The 17424-nt window shown below is 32.1% G+C and overlaps 2 protein-coding genes across 6 annotated transcripts in view; one reads left to right on the top strand and one right to left on the bottom strand.

Moving 5' to 3' along the window:
- Nucleotides 1-17424, bottom strand: part of LOC127704734 (U1 small nuclear ribonucleoprotein A-like) — a 1100970-nt gene that overhangs the window by 321153 nt on the left and 762393 nt on the right. The window lies entirely within an intron of this gene.
- LOC127704711 (zinc finger and BTB domain-containing protein 17-like) overlaps nt 1-17424 on the top strand; it is a 172083-nt gene that overhangs the window by 100907 nt on the left and 53752 nt on the right. Inside the window, exon 5 of one of the 3 annotated variants that reach the window (XM_052208854.1) lies at nt 7054-7579. The exons of the other annotated variants lie outside the window; for them this stretch is intronic. Within the exon in view, the coding sequence (XP_052064814.1) occupies nt 7054-7529 (476 nt within the window). The 3' untranslated portion in view covers nt 7530-7579. Of the gene's footprint in view, nt 1-7053; nt 7580-17424 lie in introns of those variants that run through there. 3 annotated transcript variants of the gene reach the window in all.

Raw genomic sequence — 17424 nt, 5'->3', positions numbered from 1 at the left:
ATCAATGTTAGAGAGTGTCCTTTGTTGAAGTGCACATAGACCTAGTTGAGCGACACAGGCTTTTTAAAGCCTCTAGTTCCATTTGCAATTATGTGAAACAGAAAGGTTCATGAATGCCAAACAAATGAAAAGCATGTATTCCAAATAAGAAGGATAGGTGTCTGAATATGTACGTATTTGATAAATCAAGCTTTGCTGACTTCTAAAATTCAGTTAGTATATATTATTTCGTCTCAAAAGCTTAAGTATGCCAATATGGAACAAGCTGAGAAAAGAACTCTCTATGTCCTATTACTTCATTCAAATTTTAAGTACATAAATACATTTTAGCATCTTTAAGAACTGTTTGCACTGATTTCTTTTAATTCTTTGTCATTTAAAGCTATTGAGACTTTGCTCCTGTTACTTTCTTGAATAACTTTATGACATACTGAAAGATTAAAGGCGCTCTGTTATATTAGTTTCTTTTTCATTTCCAAGTATCTTATATATTGTCTAAATCGACCATAAGATTGTATCATCTGTATGCATGTTTTCCTGGTTTGATTATTTACAAGTATAACTAAACAGAGCATATGTGTGTATGGCTCTGATTACCTTGAAGAATTATTGTTTTGATCTTAGATTTCTTTTCTTTTATGCAGGCAATAAGTCTGACGATAAAGATGGTAGATTTAAAACCGATGCATCCTCTTCTGAAATGTTAAGGAAGTCAGAAGAACTACAAGACATAGACATATCTGCACTGAATCGGACATATGAATGTTCTGTTTGTAGTGGGACTTTTCGATCCATGGTGTTCCTTAAAAGACATATGAGTGCTGTACACCAAAACGAAGTTATGGGCATTGCCAACTGTACATACTGTCTCTTTACTTGCAGAACACCTTCTGACCTGAAGGAGCATTGTGATCAAATGCATAAATTTGTTTGTTTGATTTGTAAAAAAGCGTTTTCTTCCCACTCTGGCTTCTACTCTCACAATAGAATTCATCATGGATTAGAGGAGGACTTGGTCAAATGTGCAATTTGTGGGAAAAAGTTTGAATGTGCCAGTCGTCTCAAAATACATGAGAGGTCTCATTCTTCAAGTCGTAACTTCACATGTATTGTGTGTAAAAGGTCTTATAAACATAAGTACAGTTTAGATAATCATGTGTGTACAATTGTGTCAGATTCTCCATAGAACTGTGTATATTGACTTTCTATTTTTTGGATATGTATTCAGACTAAATTATTTGTTTACAGAACTCATTTATGCAGTTTTGTAGTAAAGTGTTCTTGTGTAAAATATGTAGCTTGTAGAAAATGAATATGACACATTTCAGAATTATTATTCCAGAGTTTTGTCCCAGCTTTTGAAAACTTTTGATTTTTTAAGTTTCTTTTAGAAAATGCAATAAGCATTAACCATGTTTGGCAAATCATATAAAGTTTTGTTGTTTTGTCTGGGATCTTGTATTGTAATATGATATTGTATTTGTATACCTCGTGATTTAGAACTAACCCCTCCACCCCAGGTCACTGTAAAAAATACAATTTGTTTTATAGAATATTTGTAAATGAAGATGATTTTAAAAGAGCCCAGCATTTGTCTTTTACATATGTAGCATTATAAATAAAGATTATTGAAGTTTTTGGGATTTAGATTCTTTCTTGACACAATGAGGATAACCATAGGAAAGTTTTGGACATCTTGTTCAATAATCTACTGCTGATGCAAAGATTGTTGGCATAACACAGTACATTGCTTTAAAACAGTTTAAAACAATTCTGAGTTTTACACATTGGTTAACTTTTCAGGTTGAACGTTGGCAGAAAAAAACAGGTTTTACATGGAAGTTTTCTTAACTTGTTCAGGAATTTTGAATATGGATAGTTTTCTTTTGGCTAAATATTTGGACAGCCTATTGATAATGACATATACATTTGTTGATACCTTTTTCTTGTCTCTACAGGGAAACACCTTTCAGCTGTACATCAGGATGCGGAATTAAATAAAATCGTGGAACATTGGGACAGAAATGCAGGATGCTGGATAGAGTTGAAGTTCCCATGCAAATTCTGCAATGAAATGTTTTATTCTGAAGTTAATCTACAAAGGCACATGGACAGAATACATTCATCCAGATATAAAGGACCATTGAAATGTCCTTATTGTAGTTTTGCCTGTTCAGAGAAACAAGAACTAACATTTCACTGTAGTAACATTCACAGGTTTAAATGTGACATTTGTCAGAAAACATTCTCCAGTTATCCTGGTTTGAAAAATCACAACAAGACAATGCATGGATCAGAAGATCTTCTTTACAAATGTAAAACTTGTGGGAAATGCTTTGAAAGTTCTAGTCGTTTAAAAATACACGAACGTTCTCATTCTGATGATAAAATGTTCAAATGTGTTCTTTGTGGAAAAGGCTACAAGTATAAATGTACCCTTGATAACCATATGAAGGTCTGTGATGGACAGCAGTAACTATCAACTATTGGTTTATTGCCAAGATAAATATAAATTAGGGATAAATAGTTTTTAAGCATTAATGAATATAAATAACGGATACACAGAGATATTTTTTAGGCATTCATAAATATATACTATGGATAGACAGTTTTTTAAGCTTTAATAAATATAAAAAATTTAAAGCATAGATATATAAGCTATGGGTAAACAGTTTTTATAGCAGTACTTTTTAAAAAAATAAACTATGTATAAACATTTTTTTTTTTGTTTACAGTAAATTTCAAACTCTGTTTAATGGTTTTGATAGCAGCAGTAGATATAAACTATTGGTTAGCAGTTTTAAAGCAGCAGTAAATTAAATATAGGGTTAACAGTTTTAAAGCATCAGTAACTATAAACTAAGTGAAAGGGTTATCAGTTTTAAAACAGCATTAGGGAGCTACCATTTGATTTTTATGGGGGCTAGGATGAAAAATTTTGTCTTGCCTATTTATTTTCCCCTCTATTCGGTCCTGCCTTTTTATTTTTCACTCTATTCGGTCCTGCCTTTTTTTTTTTAGTTTATCCTGACTTTTTTTTTACATGAATTGTCATCCTGCCTTTTTTTTTGGCAAATAATCTCATCCTGCCTTTTTTTTTACTCAAAAATCCTGTCCTGCCTATTTTTTTCAAATTTCATCCTAGCCCCCCCCCCCATAAAAATCAAATGGTAGCTCCCTTACATAAAAACTATGGGTTAACAGTTTTAAAGCAGTAGTACATATACACTATTGGGTAACAGGTTTAAAGAGCAGTAACAATAAACTATGGAGTAACACTTTTATAGCAGCAGTAAATATAAAGTATGGATGAACAGTTTTATAACAGCAGCAAATATAATCTATGGGTAGCCAGTCTTAAAGAATCAGTAAATATAAACTATGGATTAACAGTTTAAAGCAGCAGTAAATATAAACTGAGTTTACAGTTTTGACAGCAGTTTAATAAAAAAAATAAGGCTCACCACTTTTAAAGCAGCATTAAATAAAAACTATGGGTTAACAGACTTAAAGCAGCGGTAAATATAAACTATTGGTTAACATTTTTAAACAGCAGTAATATAATTTAGGGATTAACAATTTTATAGTAGCAATAATAATAACAGTTTTATAGCAGCGGTAATAATAAACTATTGGCTAACAGTTTTAAAGCAGGAGTAATTTTAATTTATGGATCAATATTTTTTGAAAGCAGCAGTAAATATAAACTATTGCAAATCAGTTTTAAAGATGCAGTAAATATAAACCATAGGTTAGTAGTTATAAAGCAGCTGTAAATACAAACTATGGGTTAAGAGTTTTAAAGCAGCAGTCAATATAAACTATGGGTTAAGTGTTATAAAGCAGCAGTCAATATAAACTATGGGTTAAGAGTTTTAAATCAGCAGTCAATATAAACTATGGGTTAAGTGTTATAAAGCAGCAGTAAATATAAACTATGGGTTAAGTGTTATAAAGCAACAGTAAACAAACAGGGGATTAACCGTAAGTAGTTAACACATTTTGCATTTGCTTAAACAAACCATATGGTTAAAATGTTTCAAAATATAGTTTTGCATCATTAGAGACTTGACGACTCCTGCCGTTTGATTAGTTTATATGATGTCTTTTTAATTAAAGTAGATGACAAATTTGTAATGATATAATAGAAATAAATTATCTGTTTCAAGCAATGGAACTCATTTAATTTAGCTCCATAGTCACACAGCCAGTAGATCCATACAGTTAAATTTGACCTTCACACTGAACAACCAATAGTTATCCTTATTTTTAAACCCCATGGATACATTCACACACTCCTCACATATACAATCACACACTTCTGAAGACTTAAAAAATGTTTTAGGGAGTCTGTATATATTTTATTTAATTTTCTGCCAAATGACAATTCTTTGATTGACCAAAGTTCTGTTTAACTTTTTTAGAATAAATTGACAGATGTAGCAGTTGAAACAAGAAACCGTGTGATCATAGTGATTGGAAATTGATTTGCCCATACTGCTGATGAATTTCATCCTTCAGTTTCATATCCATGTTGATTGGCAACATTACATAGTTATTTATTATCAATTTCTTAGAACCTGGTTTGACTAAAGCTCAAATTGTGTTGTTCAAAACTTGACATGTATGATATATATATAGTTACCGTTGTGCCAATCTTTAGACTTTCATATTTTTTTTTGTCTGCCCAACATCTTCTATTCTAGATGATCTGGTACATATTAAATTTGCTGGTTGGTCATTTTTATAGACTTCTATATATATATGTATATATATACACAATTATGATGGCAGTTTATGCTTAAGATATGTAAATATCTTGAATATATGAATATTAAGATGAGGTGATTAATCATTCAGTGGATTTTAATCTTTTATCACTTTGCAGAATTTAACATCAATATGTTTACCTGGTTCTTGAAATTAATAATGGCTAGGTGACAGGAGTTTGGTGAATATTGGACAGGTGGATTAACAGACTTTGGGGTGTGTGTCAGACAGGCAGTTTTCAACCTAAAGCCTTCAAATCTTGTAGATTGTGTGAATATTTGTTGAAGATAAGGACCTCCATTTGTGTACTCATTTTGAAATTTTTGCCAATTTTCTAGATGGCGGAATAAAAGATTTCCTATGTAGTTGAAATAATGAGTACTAAATATAACCATTTATTGCTTTTCGCAGTACAAACAATAATTATTGCAACCCAGGAATTTGAGTATCTTAACCATTTTTAAAGGTACTTTTATGTTATAGATATAGATGATGACAATCTCAGTTCTAGATCCAAATGAAAACAAATCTAATTAGTTACTAACCCTTATTTTCCATCTTTTGTTTAGGATCTGACAGTGCTCCAACAAAAGGGACACAACTGATTATATTGGAAGGAGAGCCACATTTTCTATTGAAACCAAGGTTTGACATTCTGTGTGTCCATTGTAAGAAGTCTTTCTCATCAAGAGCTTTATTACAGAAACACATTAGTGCTTATCATTCATTTATATATTCAGGAGAATTTAAATGTTCTCATTGCAAGTTTGGGTGCAACACAAGAGAAGATTTAGACGAACACACAGAAGATGCACACAAATATGTATGCGAGGAATGCAACAAAACCTTCGCTTCTGCATCAGGTTTTCAAAATCACAGAAAATTACTTCATGGATCAGGAGAACATCTTTTCACATGTAAAACCTGTGGAAAGTCCTATGGTAGTTCAAGTCGATTGAAAATTCATGCTGCTTCACATTCCACTGTTCAATTATTTCAGTGCACTATCTGTAAAAGAAAATACAAGTACAAACACGGACTGGATCATCATGTCCGTACTTTCCATTGAGGAAATTAATAAATAACAATAGCCACTTCCCTTACATGGGCTGGATCATCATGTCCTTGGTTGATTTTGCAGACAGTTTTGTGATTTTAAATGGAATATACATTGTTGTTGTTGTATTTGACAAAAACTTTAGGGAAATATTTATGGTATTACTCATGAAAATTAAGATTTAATGTCATATAATTTGATGACATATAGGTTAATTCGTGTCTGATAGTTTACTCTAATATTACTTTATCCTTCTTGTGACCATACCATATAAAATGGTGTACTGTCTCATTAATGTATTTCCCAATCTTCGTATATAACCAAATTATGTTTTCAAAATATGATACTAGGATCTCATATTTTTGCAATTGTTGTGTATACTGTAGTTTAAAAATAAAAAATACCAATCCCAATGATGTTAAACATCTTTAAATCATGATGTTTCAATTGTCATCTTTACTTTATCTTATTAAATGATGTGTTTGTATGTAGTATGAATAACTGTTAGTTCAGAAATTTTTGGATGCATTTGTTATTGGCATGATTGCCAGATGGACAAAAATGTGGGATATATGAATGCGAATTCAGGAAATGCTGCATACAGATAATGCTACCAGAAGTTGAAATGGGAGTTTTTATTTTTGCAAAACCTAACCTGTCGCAACTTTTGCAATAATACACACATCGCCAAATTTATGAATTTACAGGATATTTGGAAGCCATGCATATCAACTGTTTTTGGTTATTTTAGAATTAACCAAAAACAGTTGATATACATGGCTTCCAAATATCCTGTAAATTCGTAAAATTTTCCACGGTTTTTTTTCTATTTGTCAATATTTTGCACTTTTTGAGAAAGTTACATTGTTTCGTTAATTTTAAGCTTCTCGAGATTAAGGGAGAGCACAGTCCATAACGATCTGACTGAAAGATTGGAGAGAGAAAGGAAATCAATATAACTATATTGTTTGAAAGGCACAGCAATATACATTTTTTTTATCAATATTTTAGAACTGCCCTTGTGTTTTCCAGTTTTGATCAACTCAACATTGTTCCCAATTTCTTGATAAACAGATATAATGATGTGAAATACAATTCTAAAGTAGTTTCTTAATGTTAAAAGATTTCCTCAGGCATAAATTAATGAGACGTTTTTTCTATGCTATATAACATTTCTAAACAATGGTTCATAGCAAATGAAATTGTTATTATTGGATATTTTTCAGAGAGCAGTCATCAGTACACAAGGTTACAAGGCAAAATATTTAAATGCAATCTCTGTGACAAAGTGTTCCAGAAAAACAGATTGTTACAGCATATTTCAACATCACACCCACCTTTGTACTATGGGCCAGTCAGATGTGAATACTGTAACTTCTCCTGTTCTACAGATGACGACCTAAAACACCACCAGAACGAAATGCACAAATATGTTTGTGAAATATGTAAACAGGCATTCATTTCCAGATCTGGAATATACACTCACAATAAGGTTTACCATGGTGCCGCAGACAAACTTTGGAAATGCCAGATTTGTGGGAAACCTTATGGCAGCATCAGTCGACTCAAAATTCACGAACAGTGTCATACATCTCGGAAAATATTTAAATGTTCATTGTGTAAAAAAAGTTATAAATATAAATACAATTTGGATCATCACAAGTGTTCACAAGTAATCCATATTGAAAACACTCTGATTTAGCCAAGCTTGTTGTTATTTGAAGTTGATGTAAATAAATGTATTTTCTCTTTTTTCTTTGATATTTTTGCATTAGGGTAAAATAGTCTTTCATTTGGTTATCAGGGTATAGTAGCATGGTTGTCAATTATAACTTAGTGATGGTATGGTGTGCAATGTTTTAACTTTTGTATTTGAATTTGGGAAATGTTTTAGTACATTTATGAATTCGTTGCTGTCTCATTAGAATCTGCTTGGTATAAAACATGGGTATCTTCTCACTGCTTTGAAATGTTTCAATTCCTGTAATTGTAAAACGTTAATTTGTTGTTTTTGATTTGAAGGTGCCAGTAAGAAGGGATTGGAATGTTTTCCTGAAAAGTCTGGAACCATACTTCTTCTGACAGACTTAGTGCAAGGAGTATCTGAAATGTAGAATTACTTGTAGAGAATCGTGAATTTTATGCTTCATATCTTGCCATTCTGCTACAACCATCGTAATAAAAATTGTCTCAATAGTTTGAAGTCTAAATCAGAGGTTGTTGCACGTCTTTTATACTTGCTACTACTTCTTGACACTAGTAAACCAATTTTGATCTGAAACTGATTTTGATCTGAATAGCTCTGTGTTAACCCCTGGCTTTTAGTTGGGTCTGTTTTATTCATGGTTTATAATTGTCCCCTTGGTATATTTACCTGAGATCAATGATGGGATAGGACGGCCCAGTAGTCAGCACTTCATCATAATTATGAATTCACTGTTAACAAAACTTTGAATTTTTCGAGAAGCTAAGGATTTTTTACACCAGGAATTGATTACCTTAGCTGCATTTGGCAAAACCTTTCGGAATTTAGGGTCCTCAACGCTCTTCAACTGCGTCTTTTATTTTGCCTTTTTCACTTTTTTTTATTCAAGCGTCACTGATGAGTCTTATATACGAAATTTTTGTCTGGCGTAGAAATGTTTAATTCTGGTAAATATGATGAGTTTATTATGAATACCATCAGATAATACTTTTAACGTATTAACTTCTATGTAGACTTCATTTTATATAAAATTGTTACAAAGTTACTTTCTTCTATGTTGTTTATACTACTGAAAGTTTCATCATATGGAGCACTGTGATATGTTCAAATCCTACAAAATCCAAAAATGGCTATGTATAGACAGATTTAATTAGCTTATATTTTAAATGATTTTAAAAGTTTAGATGAATCAAAGTGACCGGGTTTTGCTATAGTATAAAGAGGCTGAAACACAAAGAAGAAAAATAATATAGATTAGAAGTACATTTAACCTATTATATCTGTCTATTTAGTAGGGAAACCATTCACTGCTGTTGATACACAGAACCAGGATGTTAAGCCCCAGCAAGTTGCTTCTTCTGGAATCAAACAGAATAAAAATGACTTGAAGTGTAAAATCTGCTGGAAAGTCTTCTACTCAAAGTCAATATTGAGTCGTCATATGAGTATTGTTCACTCAACAATATACAGAGGACCAATAAAATGTGTCTATTGTAACTTTGCCTGCTCAGACCAATATCAGCTGCAGCAACATTGTAAAGAAACGCACAAATATATATGTGATATATGCAACAAAGCTTTTTCATCACTTTCGGGAATTACCAATCATAATAAGGTGGCACATGGATCTGTTGAATCATTATTTACATGTAAAATATGTGGGAAAATATTCGGTAGTGCTAGTCACCTTAAAGTTCACGAGAGGTCACATTCTAATAATAGGAACTACCAATGTCCAGCCTGTAAGAAGACATACAAATATAAGTGCACATTAGATCATCATATTTGTGAACTATTGGAATGAGAAAAGGTAGAATTTTAAGGATGATAACTGATGAAATTAAAACGTTGAAGCAATTAAAATTCAAATGTAGTGTAAGGTTCATGTTTCTGCTTTGTTTTTCTGCATATTGAAACAAATTAATCTAAAAGATTAAAGACAAAAATGTTCTATTAACAAGGGTCTTAATACAAGAATTTTTATTCACTAAAATTTGTATAAGAAAACTATTCTGTCCAGAATTTCACACAAATAAAACTTGTCAAAAGCTGCCAACTAGTTTATAAGATTTACTGGCAGTAAGCTCACAATTCTCACGAGAGAGTAATGAAACAAGTCCCACAAACTCTGGATGGATTCTATTGGAAAATTAAGTTTTCTTTTTTTTTACCCACTCACAGCAAATGGCATTGCATGTTAGAACCGCCCCCTTTATAGCATGTTGAGTAAGATTTAAGTTGATGTTTTTACCAGTTGAAGTATAGCATATTAATATTGAGATAAAGTCATTAACACAATGTACTGAAAAGTGTTGGAGATTTAGATTAAAAATTTTAAGTACAGCTATGAAGTAGTACTTTTTTTAAATTTTAAGTTCCTTGTTTCAATATGTAAATCATTATGCAAATATTTATTGCAGGACTACTGAGGTCAGGAAGCAATCCCATAAGAGAACAGACTTCATTTGATCAAGCATCTTCAGAATCTTCACCGCCAATGGACAGAAGATCTTCTTTTCAATGCAATACCTGCAATCAGACATTTTATGCAAAAAGAGAATTTCGTAAACATATGGAGACTGTTCATAAAATGATGAATCCTCCAATTTGTTGCTCAACTTGTTCATTTTATTGCTATAGTCAATTAGGCTTGCTAGAACATTGCAGGGATGTTCACAAGTATAAATGTGACCCTTGTGGGAAACTATTTTCTTCTGCTTCCGGATGGAAAGCTCACAACAGTATTCATCACGGAAAGGGAGAAAAATTGTGGATATGTAAGACTTGTGGTGCAAAATATGTAACCGCCAGCCGACTAGAAATACATGAACGATCACACTCGAACTCGAGAGCATTTATATGTGTTACCTGTTCCAAGCAGTATAAACATAAGAAAGACCTAAATGCACACATATGTCCTGGCTATGGTTAATGCATGACAATATCTTCATTTATAGTAATGATTCATTGTAAATGATAATCTGCTGATTTGGTTTTAAGAATGCTTGGTAGAAGTTTTCTGTCATAGCAAATGAATTGTACCATATGTTTATTGTTATATTAATCAGGCTGCAGCTTACTTGTAGTTTATTAGGAATAAAATCTAGTCTCTCGCTAACTTTTTTTATAGAGAGTACTGTTAAACTTTAACGGTACCAATTTTATTGCACCAGATGCCCTATTCGACAATTTATGTCTTTTCAGTGATGCTCGAGGATCCAAAAACAAACTTTGAAGAAATGATAAAACAAACAAAAATGACCAAAAGTAAAACCAAACCCGGACAAGGATAATTTCCTTAATCTAAAACTATTTTGAAATTTTACAATAGCAAATTTGTATAGGACGATATATACATATATACATTTTCATTGAACTAGTACACATTTTTGTTGAGAGGCCAGCTGAAGCCCGCCTCCGGGTGCCGGATTTTCTCGCTGTGTTGAAGACCCATTGGTGGTTTTCGGCTGTTTTCAGCTCTTTGGTCGGGTAGTTGTCCCTTTGACACATTCCCCATTTCCATTCTCAATTTTATTTCATGCCACTACTGAAGTACTGTTTTATTGACTGGTGAAATTATGTTAATGTCTTTTTGTCTCACTTGCTGGTTTTTCAATGAGGAGTATAGACAGTGTTGGTAGATTTCTTTGTCAGTGTTAATCTTTGTTTTGTTTGATTTTCCTCCCAATCTGTGACTCTAAATGCACAAATACGGCATTATCAACATTACTAAAATTCGTGCTTATGGTCATCTTGAGCTTGTAGTGTCTCTATTTGACGAATTGCACTTAGGATTGTTCTCACACTGACCTCAATTATTTAATGAAATCTTTTTACGCTGAATTTCAAACAGTGACAACAATTATTTCTTTTGATGTGTTAAAAATTACAGAAGATTCTGTTACAAATCCATAAAGAAGGGTAAAGTATGAGGACTGACGAAAAATTAGTCGATGAAGTTACCCGTTAGTAATTGAAGTTATTTACAATTTAATACTGTTTGTTGGGATATAAAGAAATGTATTCCTATGAAGACGAAAAAGAAGGAAAATATTTATCTGATGAATTATACTTTTCAACTTAAGGTCATATGAAACGAGTTTCCAAAAAATTTTAATGTTCAGGAAATTATTGAACCAATGCCTGCATATGTACTAAACTAAGTTCGATATGCACGATTTTTGCCTTTATTACGAATCTTTAACGTGTAATCGACACATAGTATTTCATTCGTTGATCGTTGATCGCAAGCTTGTTAACTTTCGAGGTTGTTACCGAAGTTTACCGGATCGTTACATTGATAAACAATCAACACAGAAGCACGTGGAGCATGTAAACAATAAGTGAATTGAAAGATCGATGTTAATTTCTTTCATATTTTTGATGCGTTCCTCGGAGTTCAGTATTTTTGTGATCTAACTTTTTTTCCCATACATGTGTTTGATAAATTTTTCAATAACTGTTGTTAAATGATTTTGTGTATTTAATTTTTTCTTTAAGAATCAATTATTATTTACCTTCAAAGTGCACGTTTGTTTACATTCTGTCATCACGGTTTTTCCTCGCACTTGCGCTGTGCAATGGCCGAAGTTCTAATGAAAGGTCTCGTAGTTAAGGTCACTGCATACGGAAATATTTCGACGAATGAGAATACGGGAAGACAATAATTCAATAGCAGTACATTTCTTAAGATTGTGATAAGATAATGGACTTTCTTTCACATTTTTTTATGATAATATTAGTCATTCAAGTATATAAAACATATTCAACTTGTTTTTTAAAATTTGAAGTTTCATATGACTTAAATATCATTTTTAAAAAGATAATGCTTTCTTTAAATAATTGTCGTTAACATGTGTAATCTATGGCAAATATCTTATTCATGTGTAATACTGTGTTTCATTGAAAGTAATTCAAATTGATTGTATAACATCAGACAATGGAAACTTCTGTTGTTAACGTATGTTATCCATAAACGAGTTTGAAATGTAAAATGTGAAATATGATTGTTACATTGTACCTTTTGTTTCGAAACAAGGTTTGTAACATACGTTAAGGGATTGTAGTTAGAGTTTTTGTGTAGATAGGAACATTAAAAGAAGTACCGTTCTTCGGACTGGTTGCACCACAATCTTTGTCAACATAATACTCTTATGTTTTGTTGTGATTGTACTATGTTTATCCACCCATATCTGTTCATTTTGTTTTATTACTTACATATTTCAGATGATGCCAATGCATTGGAATGTCATTGCGGTAAAAGGTACAGGTCAAAGACTGGTCTTCTGCTGCATCAAAGGAAGCATTCTAAAAACTTCCCTTTCACTTGTCTTGTTTGTGGGAAAGGATACTCAAACAAACGGGACTTCAACGAACATTTGCATCGCCATACTGGAACACCGGTGGCTATATGTAAATTATGTGGATTCAAAGCTATGTCACATAGTGGATACAGGGGACACATGGACAGACATAAAGGAAGGGTTTCAAAGAAAGATTTAAAGATCGATGAAAAATAGAAAGAAAGATTTAAAGATCGATGTAAAGTAGAGCGAAAGAATCTATCAGAACATGTCATTGAGTTCCATATTATATCCATTATATTTGTAACAGATTTTGTTTTCTTATGAACCGTTACTTTTCAGATGTGTTTGAACTACAATACATATTTTTTTGTACATTGTTTAAAAACATCATGATAATTTATATTTTTTTTTCATTTAATAGGTGATATTTATGTTGTAAAGTACATTTTATTAAAAGTTATACCTAAAAAGTTGTTACAGGAAATGTCAATGTAAGATATATAATGTTGCTGCATATCATCCATTTTAACCGATAGATTGTTTCAAAAAGACGTGAAATATTTTCCACTGGTTGTTTTGCAATTCATAAACAGGATAACAGGAATCACCAAAAATACTGGACAATGCAACAGACCACATCAACCCTAAAATCCCGAATCCCTGAAAAAAGAACCCCAGAAGTACAAACAAAAACAAACTAATATAGGACAACACATGGCCCAGATAGACTGAATTGGTAGAAGCACAAAATTTAATGTGCATACCTGTGGACATGTGTTGTTACTTAAGTTGGCTTTGTATATTTTTTTTGTCATAAAGCTCCTTATTAATCATTCTACATATTTTACACCTTAGGCTTTCATTTATTTTGGATTTAAGCACTCCAGATGATTAAGGTTTATCCAGAAAAGTGCACAAGAAGCACAACTTTATAAAATGTTGGTTTTTTTTTCATTTTAAAGAAAGAGGATTGACTGATCAGCTGGGAGTCAAACGTATTGGGATGTCTTGCTGTTGTCTCTTACCAGGTTGTCTAGAATTTTATTGTTCTGGCTCAGTGTTTCTAGAACAAAGGAAGGTTTATAATTATATCACAACACCGTTCAATTGTTGCTGCTTAAATTAAGCAATCAGTTAAACAATTAACATTTTTTGTTACTAATTAGCCTAGTTTAATTGTTTAGTCTTATCATTTTGAGATTAAGCAGTTGTCATGCCTGCAGAAGTTTTGGTTTTTAATGATCTAATGATGAGTTAATCTGTGAACTCATGACAGAGTTGTTTTTCGGAGTTTTTATACATCTTAACCACCTCAGTGGAAGAATGCTTACGCCTAAAGTTTTTTAGGTCATGGGTTTTGACTCCTGACAACTCAGACCAGAATTTGTATTTGATACTTAAAATCTTTGCCAAGCAAGTAGTGTTTTGGAGTAAGTGTACGACAAATTTGTCTGATTAGGAGACATGGTTTTGTGTAGAATACTACTTTGTGAGCGTGTTAAAAATCTGACTTTGTGACTGTGTCGAGTTAGAACGGGGTATATTGCTTTCTCATTCAAAAGATGTAACCGTCATTATGTCATTGGAGGTTTGACAGTCGACAATTATTCATTATACATCCATGTTGGCCAAACGTTATTGTATGGTTTAAAAAAGAGGGACGAAAGATACCAGAGGGACAGTCAAACTCATAGATCGAAAACAAACTGACAACGTCATGGCCAAAAATAAAAAGACAAACAGACAAATAATAGTACAGATGACACAACATAGAAAACTAAAGACTAAGCAACACGAACCCCACCAAAAACTGGGGGTGATCTCAGGTGCTCCGGAAGGGTAAGCAGATCCTGCTCCAATGTTCCTACTTTAAGGTTCCATGTTTTGACTGATGAGGCTTAATTATTTTCGGAGTGTCTTTAGATTAATTTTTGTTGAAGGGAGGAAACATTGATATCCTTGATACATGAGTTTGTGGTTTTACTTCCAAATTTTGTATACAAGTCTATATGATATTTGTTTTTTGTTTGTTGTTGAAACTTACATTTAACACTTTCTAATGGTGTTGTAAAATTTTGATTTCAGACATTTCTTGAATACTGTTTCTAGATGGCATTTTTTCTTCATAGTTTACTTTCCTAAATTCCACATTTTTATAGTTCTACTGTGTTGTAACTAATGTTCAGCACCTTTCAAACGCGCAAAGTTTTTATTTCTTTGATGACCATGGGTGCCATCAGTCCATATACTCGTGAATGGCTTTTCTGATTTGGTCGTCTCTCTCTGAAGACAAGTCTTCCGAAACAGAAATCAACTCTCCTATTTTGGAGATATTGTTGCTTACACATCAGTGACTTGAAAATGTATTTGATAAATGTTGTTTTTACTGATGAAACTGTTTTCCTACCGGTTGGTAGTTCTCTCAGGGTACTCTGGCTTCTTCCACCAATGAAAACTAGTCGCCATGATCCAAGAGTGCTCAAAGTGGCATTAAACTCCAAACAATCAATCAATCTTGATGACATTGCAATAATTTTGTTTGGGTGTGGAGGTTGTTATTTTTCTTGCTCATTCCAAACTGCTATGTCTGATCTATATATCTTACATTTAGTTATCAGTATATTCAGACATGTGCTTATGTATATAGGAAATTTTAATTCATTGATAGCTGAATGATAAGGACAAAATAACACTGCAAAACAATAAGTAGTTTTTTTTGCTCCATGTTTCAGATATATTTCAATGTCACTGCGGCAGAAAATACAAGACAAAAAAGGGACTTAAGATACATCAGCGACAACATACTCAGAAATATCCGTTCAATTGTGAATACTGTGGAAAAGGTTGTTCCAATAAAAGACAGATGGAAGAACATTTGACTAAGCATACAGGCATTCCAGTAGCTGTGTGCAAATATTGTGGATTCAAAGCTATGTCTTACTGGGGTTTAAAGGGTCATGTAAAGAGACATTTTGCTGTGACATATAAAACTCCATTGCAAAATCCGAAACATAAGCCATAAAGGGTAGATTTTTAGTTTTAACGTTAATTTTCCTTTAATTCAAAAACAATTGCAACTGACTTTTATGTTACAAATAGTTTAAAATTATTATTTATTATATTTATTTTAATAAAACAGAAGGTGATGTGAATCTGTTTTCGTTTTTGCTTTGTTCAGAGACCAACATCTTCTTGTATAGACACAATAGTTTTGAAATTTCTGCAACAATGTAAAATATAAAGTAAAACAAATTAATACTGTTATTTATTTTTTTAGAAATGCTCATGTCATCAGGCACATCAGATGGAATGTTTTTTGGTTTCCTTGGTGTTTTTTCTTTAGAATATACATTATTAGTTTGGCCTTGTAAGTTTGTGTTATTAATGTAATATTTGGTTGTTTTTTTTCAATGTAAACACAGGCAAAGTTATGAAATCTTGATATGGTGCAAGATTGCATTCCATGCACTATATAAAAAAACGTAATGTTGGATGAATGGTCACAGTTAAATCTTTGTTCTGTTATATAGACAATAGAAGATCCAGGATTTTTAAAAAGGTGGCCCACTCAAAAATAAGGGGACCTGGTAGTCCAAAGTCAGAAAATAACTTTTCGGTCATAAATGGACCAAAGACTCCGTAATTTCACTCCATGGCCATTCCCCTTTGATCGTCTTTTGATAGATGATGTCTTTTATAGTATTAATCAAATTTTGACGACTTTAAATAAAGGATTATGCATATATATATGTATGTCTATTCTTATACCATCATCATCACCTTGGACATTCATACTATCTCCTGAACCAAGTGTTTTTAATGGTAAAGTTCAAGTCATATCTGAAAACATTAAAAGGCCTCTTGATGAAATGTTTGGTCATCAGACATTTCATAAGTCACAGATATGTTCCATTTCTTGTCTTTTTATTTATAATTAGATTTGAAAATGACATGTTATGAGTAAAACAGATGCAATGAGTAGGACCTACGTACCTTTACAGAGTACTGGAGTTTACCACAAGTTTAAAGTGGAGGTAATGTTACTTCGGCTGCAATTTACTGTGTGAGTTTATAGTAATTGTTGTTAGTCCTTTCTCGTCTTCTTTCTTTGGGCCAAGTAATAGTTTTTCCTTCAACAACTTCAATTGGTCCCCTTCGTAACTTCTGTTATATTTTCTTGTATTATAATATTGATCAATATTTTATTGCTATACATATTTTAGTGGAATCATTGAAAATAGAAGAATTTGTTAACATTTCATTCTTTACAATACAATTCCATTGCTGAATAAATAAGAAGACTTACAGATTATATTTAATACATCCATTGTCTACTATTTGTTTATTAAGCAAGATAGAAATAAAGCATCACGCAACTTTATGAGTTTAACTATTTATTGATGTTTGTTGTTTTTCAGTATTGATTTATTTGGGAAGAATATAGGTACCAAATTACTTCTTATGAATCATGTTTTCAACTTTATATTTCAGGGTCACTGCAATGTCATTGTGGCAAGACTTACAGATCAAAAATAGGTCTTCTCTTACACAAAAGGAAACATTCTTTAAATTTCCCATTCAGATGT

This window comes from Mytilus californianus, unplaced genomic scaffold (genome assembly GCF_021869535.1).
Source record: "Mytilus californianus isolate M0D057914Y unplaced genomic scaffold, xbMytCali1.0.p SCAF_6, whole genome shotgun sequence".
Classification (NCBI taxonomy): domain Eukaryota; kingdom Metazoa; phylum Mollusca; class Bivalvia; order Mytilida; family Mytilidae; genus Mytilus; species Mytilus californianus.
Note: the sequence above shows the minus strand (reverse complement) of the source record. Positions and strands in the feature narration are given on the sequence as shown.